Source organism: Cicer arietinum, chromosome 2 (genome assembly GCF_000331145.2).
Source record: "Cicer arietinum cultivar CDC Frontier isolate Library 1 chromosome 2, Cicar.CDCFrontier_v2.0, whole genome shotgun sequence".
Classification (NCBI taxonomy): Eukaryota; Viridiplantae; Streptophyta; class Magnoliopsida; order Fabales; family Fabaceae; genus Cicer; species Cicer arietinum.
The window spans coordinates 51,438,662-51,448,893 of record NC_021161.2 but is presented as its reverse complement, the minus strand read 5'-3'; the positions used below and the strand labels follow the sequence as shown (position 1 = coordinate 51,448,893).

The window sequence follows — 10,232 nt, the reverse complement described above, 5'->3', positions numbered from 1 at the left end:
CTGAATAATAAAAATAAAAATTCATTATTAAGTTACTTACTCATCTTTACATTTACTTATTTTATATATGTCCATGTCCATTATTTTAAAAATTCTTATTTCATCTAATCTAATTATTTAATATTTTTTAATAATTATTGTTTTTATTTGTTTAAAATTAAAAGTATTGTTTTGTAATAAGTTTTTTGGAAAGAAATAAGATTTTGTGTAGAATTAAAAAATAAGACATGGTGTTGGAGTCATACTTTTCATCAATAACATTGAACATATAAGAAAGTAGTTTTTAAGTTAAGTTATAATTAGATTTTTTTTTATTTTTTAATTTTAAATTATTTTTTAAGTCAACTTATTTTTTTAATATCAATAAAATAAAATTTATAAAATTTGATATATATATATATATATATATATATATATAAATTAATATAATAATTTATTTATTAAAATCGTTGTTTCCGTGCGACGCACGAATTACGAACTAATTTAATATTATTTTAATAATATTAAATCAAGTATTCGCTCTAGGATTCGACGCATGATTAATAACTCAAACTATAACCGGAATTTCCCTGTAAAACATGGCATTTTTTAAATGGAAAGAATCACATTATTCTTACATCGAGAAACCATATGCTTTGAGTACCAAATGGAACAGAAAGGTATTCAATATTAATATGTCACATGCAAGCGATCTCCCATCTTCACAAGAATCACAAACAATTTCTGGTACGACTTAGAGAGTTACTGATTTTTTAAAAAATAATTAAATATTAAAACAAAATAATTATTTTTAAAAGTTTGCATTTGTTTGTTGTTACAATTTTAAAGAAACTGAAAAATTGAAAAATAAACTAAAAACTAACTTTTCGAGAAACTGTTTTTATTAACTTCTCAAAAAAAATATTTTTTGAATTAATTTTTTTAAAAATAATTTTCACTACGGTAGATAAAATACAAAATAAATTTTTATTTTCTTTAAATTTCTAAAAAATAATTTTTAAATTATAAAATATCAAAATCAATTTTTTCTATGGTTCGATACTTATATTTTGCTTCATAGTATTAGAACAAAAGAAAAACTTATAAACCATTGTAAGGGATGTTGTAAAATCAGCAACTAAAAATTTTGTTTTCTTTTCAAGATATTCGATCTAACTATATATAATATTAATGCGTCCATATGAAAGAATGTATATAACCAGCAATGATTTCACGTGACTTTAGTATCATAATACAATTAATACTATATGCTATAGTTGCAACATTAAGCTAAGTTGTTCTTATCACATGTTCCTTCGTGTATCAATAAATCCATGCAATGCAAAAGATAAGCCCAATGCGGTGTGGTTGTAAATCAAATATCAAAATCATAATTTCGTCAAAAAAATTATAAAAAAAATCAAAATATAAGGTGTGTTACTGTTGTGTATTCACCTAGCTAGTAGCTACTATAGTATAATGTATATTACACATGATAGTGGCTTTCTAAAGTACACTTTTTATTAAGCTTTAATTATTTGAGAAAATTTTATGTGAAGGGGTGCACCTACACGTACATAAAAAATATCTGATTTAGAGATATACAACATGGTCCCAAAGATAGGGCATAAAGGCATATGATATTCACAAAAAGTTTAGCATTTAATAAATAATAGAGTAATTTAATGCCAATTTTAAGAATAAAAACCATATATAAAATTGTGCAAATTATAACCGACTAGTGTGTTTTTCGGTTTTTCTCGATACAAATAATAAAGTTATTAAAATATTATTTTAAAAAAATCATGTATTTAATTGTAAAGGAAGAATAAAATTATAAATAAAATAATTTAAAGAAATAGTATAATTGGAAGAAAAAAATGCTACACCAAAATATATTAATTAACCGATATTTTTTTTAGGAATTATAAACCAAATACATGAATAATTATCTATTTGATTGCTTTTTTATAAAAATAAAATGGAGAGAGTAACAAGTAATAGAGAGGTTTTTCATTTGAAAAAAAAAAAACAAAGAGAGGGGTTCACCATTGAACATATTGAAGCTCGTAACCCAAAATAGCGTCGATAAGAGTTTTTTTTTTGGGGATTTTCATAAATTCCCTCAATTGGTGATAATTTTATTTGAAATGCAATGAACACTAAATAAGATGCAAACATGGATTTACTATGGTGTGAAAGTATAATTTCTTCATTAGATTCAATCCCATTAATCAATTAAATATTAGTTGAGGTTCTATATATAAGAGAAACGAGACACTTTTTTATTAGGCTTAATTACAGTTTTGGTCCCCATATTTTAACTGAATCGCGAAAGTAGTCCTCCCATTTTGTTTCTCCTCAGTTTTGGTCCTCCAAACAGAATTTTGGTCCAAAACTTGATGAAATTTCATTTTTTAAAGCCGTACTATATCATTTATGATCATAGATTTCAGGTACAATTGTTAGATATGAGATCTTGAGGTATTGTGTGACTTAAATAAATGCAAAAAAAATGAAATTTCATCAAGTTTTGGACTAAAATTCTGTTTGGGGACCAAAACTGAGGAGAAACAAAATGGGGGGACTACTTTCGTGATTCAGCTAAAATAGGGTGACTAAAACTGCAATTAAGCATTTTTATTAAAAGAAAGAGAGAGAGAGAGAGAAAAACATAGACTTATTTCACATAAGGAAATTTTTTTATGCTATAAAATAGCTTTAATAATTACTTTTGTTTGTGTTTTTTTTGCTGTTGATAAAATTACTTTTATTTGTTTATTTTTACCCAAAGAGACTTTTTTAGTAATTAATTTTTGTTTATTAGTAACTTAGTAAGAAAAATGGTTCTTTTTCCTTGTATGTTTTTCCTTAACGTGCTTGTCACATAACTTGTTTTACATTTTTTATAATAATTTTTTTTTTATTAAGGGAACGTCCGTAGAGTCAAGGAAAATCACAAATCTCGATCATTATTAACAATTAGTTTTATTTGTAATCTATTAAATGCGTAATTTCAAACATTTTTACATTCTTTTATGACTTAAAATTTATTTTAGAATAAATATGTATTTTTTTTAAATGTTTGAATGTGTTTGTTTTTACTCAATGTTAAATATTTCTTGTACATTTTGTTTTTACGAGTAAGGTGAAAATAGGCTAGACAACAAGGGTCTACTGTTTAATTTATGTCAAGTTTATGTCATGTTAGATTTTATTTGTAAATAGAAGGTCAAATTTAAAAAAAAAACCTATTTGATTAAAAAGGTTATGCTACATGCCATATAATAAATTTTTTATACCTATTAGGCCCATCTTTTTGTTATATATATATATATATATATATATATATATATATATATATATATATATATTTAATTTTTAGTAATTTATGCATATTAACCTTATTTAATTTTTGACATATTTAAATATATATTATTATAAAATATGATTTAAGTATGATGTATATAAAATCCTATTCTTCAAAATATGATGTTAAATATCAAAATATAACTTAATTTTATTGACATATTAACTTATTAATCTATTTATATATATATTTGATTATTTATTCAAAAATATTAAAATGAAAAACGCTCTCAAGTTGCCTAACAGCTTCTATCAAGTCCAGACTCAGATATAAAAAGTAAACTTATAATTTGTCACATGCTAGGCTTAGGCCTTGAATTTTTTAGTAATTCAGACTTACCAAAGTCTAGCTCGACCCCGCCTATTTCGTATTCTTGTAACGACGAATCTTTTGAATGGTAATCTTATTCCATCATTTTTTTTATACTATTTATTTAGTCTATCTTCTACCAATTTTATTAACTTTTTCTTTTGCTATATCAAAGATAATTTTCTAAAGTAATTCGATCATACTTTCTCTTTTTAAAATTAATATCAATTATATTTTTTAATTTATTTGAAATCATTAAATTGACTTACGATTAATTTAAGACAAACGAGTATCCTTCAAATTTGTTCAATCACAATCTTTTCTGGTTATAAATATTAAAACTTTATGTTCACCAAAAATATCAATTCCAAAATTATATAACTTTAAATTTATGCAAGTTTTCTTCGTCTTTTCAAACATTTTGTCTCTTAAATATTAACAACACTTTGCTATTAGTTACACTCTTATCTTTCTTAATTATACTCAAATAAATTATTTACATAAATTCAATTTATATAAAATTAAATTTATATATACAATAAATTAAATTTATATAGAATATATAAATTGAGCTCACGCCTTATTTAAGTGTAATTAAAATAAAATTATATAATACTTAAAAAAAAATAAGTTAAAAATAATATCATAGAATGAAAAGGGTAACCACTTATGGCTGTCACCAACAATGGAAAAGTGATTCTGAAGCTACAAAATGAAATTTGTTCGCCACTTTATTTATTTATTCCTAATGTATTACTACTAGATATATTTCTAAGAAGGCAAACACACAACACTGAACCAGTTGTTACATGGTATGGTCCCAGGAAGCATGCACTTTCTTCCTTATTAGTTAGAATAAAGGTTTATCCAACCATCTCTATCTTTGTCCCTTCCTCCATCTTGGCCTGTGTCCCACACGCGCTGCCACCTATGGCTTGCATTTGCATATATTCACCCACTAAACCCTCTAAAAGTATTTGTTTGAAGAAGATGGGAAGAAGATAATTCAATAGAGATAAATTTTAAATAGTTTTGTATTTGATTTAAGATAATGAGATATATTTTAAAAGTTTTGTATTTGATTTAAGATAATTTTTTTTTTTATTTTTTATCTTAAAATATATAATAAACATTATTATAAATATATATAAATTTGAGATTTTGTTCGAATTCGAAATAATATATTAAATTTAACAATATAATATTTGTCTGTTGAACTAAAATTTAATGACTAATTTAAAAAAAATAATTTTACATAATTTTTAAATTATATTAACTTATTTTTTCTCTCTTTAAAAACCAAAATAAACACAATTCATTTAAAATAATATCTATTCTTATCTCTATTTAACTTCAACTAAATAGAGGATCAGAGTAATATTAATAATTAAATTTAATAACTAATAAAAAATTGTTTCTAAAATCATTTTTTAATAATATCTTAACAAATGGGTCGTTGACATTAAAAAATAAAACAGTTTTTGTTTGGTTTGTTGGTAGTAGTAATATAGTAGTATTTGACTTTTTTTGTTTTGATAAAATAGTAGTATTTGACTTTGCTCTATGAATACACTTCTTAGAAAAGAAAAATAAAATAAACATGACATTATATGACTAAACGTGTATGCATCATTTTGTAATAATAAAAAATAAACGTGTATGCATCAATAACTTACAACGCGTGCAAAAATCAAATGCTTAATTTAATTCCACTTCCCAAGTACTATGACCAGCCAAAGTTTTTTCATTTAAAAGAAAATAAAATAGCAATATTTTAACAAAAAAAAAAAATCTCTATATAGAATTTAGATTTCATCAATCTAATCTAAAGTAGCAAATATTAATCTTTGGTGAAACATATACTACTAACAAACTATAAGAAAACTTCTCACCAACAAAAAACTATAGAAAAACCAAATTACAATTTTGTTTGAATCACAAATATTAATTATTAATTTATATATTAACAATCAATAATATTAATTTTATTATTTAAAATATGTTGTTTGCTTATAAGTTTTAAATATTAATTTCTTTTTTATAAAAATATATTTTTATAGATTGACTTTAAAGAAATTAAATCAATTGAAATTAGATGAATCAAACTCTTTCAAAATCCCATAAAATAATTCTTTAAAAATAAAATATATATTTTAGAATGAAATATTTGATAGTTTTATAAAATAAATAATGTCAATTATTAGCAATTAAATTAATCAGGTCACAAAAATTAAATTAATATTCAAATATAATTAAATTAATGATTACTATTATATGAACATACATATAATAAATAATAATTTTTTTATAAGAAACAATAAATAATAATTTTTTATAAGAAACAATAAATAATAAATATGTTAAAATGTAAAAAATTTAGTATATTATACTTTATTCACAATTTCTTTTTTCTTTTTGACTCAACTAATGTTTTTCTATTATTTAGTTTAAAAAAAAAATCAATAATAAAATCTTCACCAGGTATAAAGAACCATCGGTTCAAACTTATTTTCTGATTATCAAATGTCTCTAGCAATTTTTTTCTGAAAATTTAATCAGAACATTCCCACCTACTATTTATTCAAATAATGTTTTTGAATTTTTTTTTTCACAATTAAAAACAAACTTCTTCAATATATCAATTTGTTTTTCCGTCATTTTTGCCAAAACGAAAAAAAAATAAAAAACTAGTACTATATGAAATTATGAATTTCAGAATATATTATAGTATTGAAATTGAAAAAGAAAAAGAAAAAGGAAATATATAAGAAAACCGTTGAGATTTTTAAGTAAATATTAAATTAGCCTTCAACTATGACTCCTTGATTTCTGTATAAATAGTCAGATACATTTGCTAACAAATCTCTCTCTCTCTTAAAGCTTCTCTTTACCGCCGAAAGTTGCAGACTTTCATCATCTTCATTTTCAGGGTTCAACCTAATCGCTTTTCTTCATGGTAATTATCTTAATCATAATCCTTTTCTTTTTCACTATAATATTTCTGTTAAATGTTTCAAATTTGAAGTCTTTTTGTTTTTGGATGTTGCATAATTATTCAGTTACATACTCTCTATCTCTTCATTTTTCATCATTTCATATGTTACTCTTACTTTGCTTTGCTTCTAGATGTGAATACATGCATTAGTTTTTTTTTATTAATAGTTTATTTTGTTCAATTTTTTTTCTTTTCATTTATTAATTTTCCATCTAAAAGGAAAGTTTTTAACTATAATTTAATGGAATTGTCCGTATTTTTCCACAAAATTAAGTAACATGCTGAATTTGTTCCTTCAGAATTGCACAAACTCCAGAACTAGTTTTTCCACAATGATTTTGATTTGATTTGATTTGATTTGATTTGATTTGATTTTGGTTTTTTAATTTTTCATGGTTAGTTTTTGACTTCAGATCAGTGTATCAATATTTTTGAAATTAATAAATGTTGGTCAGTGGCGTGTGTCTGGTGTCTGTTGTATCAGTGATTCATAGTTTATAACTCGAAATCATAATTGGTGTAACAGATGCCGAGTGTTAACCCCGATTCATCCGACAAAGATTCCGAGCCATTTGTGGAAACTGATCCGACCGGTCGATATGGTAGATACAATGAGCTATTAGGGTGTGGTGCTGTGAAGAAAGTGTACCGTGCATTTGATCAAGAGGAAGGAATAGAGGTAGCTTGGAACCAAGTGAAGCTAAGAAACTTTTCTGATGAACCTTCCATGGTGGAAAGACTTTACTCTGAAGTGAGGTTATTGAGAAGCTTAAAAGACAGAAACATCATTGCTCTTTATAGTGTTTGGAGAGATGATCAACGTGACACACTCAATTTCATCACTGAGGTGTGTACTAGTGGGAATTTGAGAGAGTATAGGAAAAAACATAGACATGTTTCTATGAAGGCTTTGAAGAAATGGTCTAAGCAGATTTTGAAAGGGTTGAATTATTTGCACACTCATGAGCCTTGTATCATTCATAGAGATCTCAATTGCAGTAATGTGTTTGTTAATGGGAATGTTGGCCAGGTAAATGTTCTAATTCTTTTTTATTTTCTGTCATATTTTGCTTGATTGATGATAAGTTTTTGTGTCTCTTATTAGCCAGGCAAAAGTAATCACATTATATTGTTTTCATAATTTGTTCTGTTTATTGCACCATTAATTTTCAACATCAATGTGTTACGTAATACCGACACTTTACACGTCGAAGGCGTGTATGAGTGTCTTACAACCATATTACACATGTACACTGCATTCGAATGTCGTAATATAGCCGACAGTTTCATTCGGCTAGATACTAAAAGGGACACACCTTGAACATAAATGACTATGTAATGCCAAATTTTTAATTGTTCTGTTTATTACACGGTTAGTTTTCGTCATCAATGACTATGTAATGCCCAACACTTATGATTGAAGTTGTGTTCAAGTGTCCGACACTCATACCAGACACGTCCATTTCATTCAATTGTCTAAATACATAAATATTTTTTTCTCCAACAATGTGTCGAGGACACGACTTGGACACCGAACTGACACTTCTATTAATCGGCTAGATATAATAAGGAACACACCTGCAATTCATTACATAAAAACATTATGTAATAGTAATAACCAAAAATGTTTTATTAACAATTTTCTTTCATTCCAATGCGACCAGGTTAAGATTGGTGACTTAGGTTTGGCAGCAATTGTTGGAGCGAATCACGTTGCACACACAATTCTTGGTACACCAGAGTTTATGGCTCCAGAATTATATGATGAAGACTACACAGAATCAGTGGACATATACTCATTTGGTATGTGTGTACTAGAGATGGTTACGTTGGAAATTCCATATAGTGAGTGTGACAATGTTGCAAAAATATACAAGAAAGTTTCTTCTGGTTTGAGACCTGCTGCATTGAACAAAGTCAAAGATTCAGAGGTAAAGGCTTTCATTGAAAAGTGTCTTGCTCAACCAAGGGCTAGACCTTCTGCTGATGAACTTCTCAAAGATCCTTTCTTTGATGAGGTTATCGATGATGATGACGACGAAAATGAGTATGAATCTGTTGGTTCATACTAAAACAGTCCTTAATATGATAAATTATGTGGATGACTTAGTTTAATTTTTTTAATTTGATTTGCTTACTTTTTTTTTTTTTAGTTTTTATGTCAATTTGCAATCTGGGGGAGGCTATTGATTATGTGATTTGTTTTGAATTTTTCCCTTTGGATATGGCTGAATATTGGGGAGGGGAGGGATTAATTGGGGATGTTGTCATTTTGTACATAGAAGATTATCTAGATGAATTGTGAAGCATCTATATATTGAATGAATTGTATGATTCCAAAATAAATGTTTATATATCTTTAGATCAAACGTGTATGCATCCCCCAAATTTTGAAAATCAATTCTTTTACTAATGCTTAAATGTAATAATCTTATAAAAGGAATATGAAAATTGTATTTTCCGTATGAAAAGTTTTAGCTTTTACTTATTTTTATAATTTTAGGATTCTCAGCTTCTGAGATAATTGAAGAAATGTAATTTTAGAGTTAATGATTTTGTCCAATTGTATAATGATATTTTCTTTGAATGTCTTTTAATAAAAACTAACCTTTTTTTATGGTTAACCAAATAAAACTCCAAAATCTACTTCCCCAAAAATTAAAATCACAAGATATTTATTTGCAAATCAAAAGGATATTTATAATTATCTCTCTATCTCATTATACCCTTCAATTATGAAAATGAGATTGGGAAGCAAAGAGGAGCAATGTGAGTGTGAAAAAGGTTTTACTAAATTTGATTTGAAGTCAAAGAAATCAATAAAGTCAAAGGTTTGAATGCAATTTGAGCAATATGTTTGGAGGCCAGCAAATAGATGGTAATTTCAACGACCATAATGAGTTGTTGCACATTTTAAAAATTAGATCAACGTCTATTGGAGTAAAGCTAAGGTCATCTTAATGATGAAGAGAAGTGTTATGAACTAAAGGGCCATATTATGTAGACTTGCATCATGCAATCCCACTCAACTTTTTGGGAAATTATTTATAAAAAATTGTTGGGATATTATTGTAGTCTCCTTTGGCTATGTCACCTATTTAATGTTTTGCCAATCCTGGTTGGTCGGTGTTCAATATTCCTTAGAAAGGAAAAAATATGAACGGGAAAAATAAATTTACTATAAAGTTAAAAGAAAATAATTGTAAGTTCATGGAATGTAAATTGGTTTTTAAAACATGTGTTGCATGCCAATACAATAGCAAATAGGCTATAACACATTCTTCTCAACACCTAATGTTTAACTAGGCCTCACATAAATTTAGCAGCATCTTGAAGTTTCAACTAATTAGAGTGTATGTGTTAAGAACATTGTAGTTTAGTATAATTCTTATTAGACAAATGTTAACATAATTCGTTGAAGTATATGGTAAGAAATAAAATATAGAAAATTTATTTTGAAAAGTGTATATTTAATTTTTAAAAATTTAAAAATTATTTTTTTCAACAAAAAGTTTTTACTTTTAGAATTTTAACAAATATGACTTAATGTCATGAGAACACGTATTATCAAGACTTTTT

The 10,232-nt window shown here is 25.6% G+C and overlaps 1 protein-coding gene across 1 annotated transcript; it reads left to right on the top strand.

Moving 5' to 3' along the window:
- The first annotated feature begins 6,470 nt into the window (after positions 1–6,470).
- On the top strand, positions 6,471–9,020 carry LOC101501137 (probable serine/threonine-protein kinase WNK11). The gene is made up of 3 exons (XM_004491414.4): positions 6,471–6,614; positions 7,180–7,683; positions 8,318–9,020. Exons 1-3 carry the CDS (start codon positions 6,612–6,614, stop codon positions 8,723–8,725), a joined length of 915 nt encoding a protein of 304 aa, XP_004491471.1. The 5' UTR covers positions 6,471–6,611; the 3' UTR covers positions 8,726–9,020.
- Positions 9,021–10,232: the final 1,212 nt, after the last annotated feature.

Excerpts from the sequence above, each read along its gene's own strand:
- LOC101501137 (XM_004491414.4), top strand. Across the intron at positions 7,684-8,317 it reads TTAATGGGAATGTTGGCCAG|GTTAAGATTGGTGACTTAGG; the intron begins GTAAATGTTCTA and ends CAATGCGACCAG.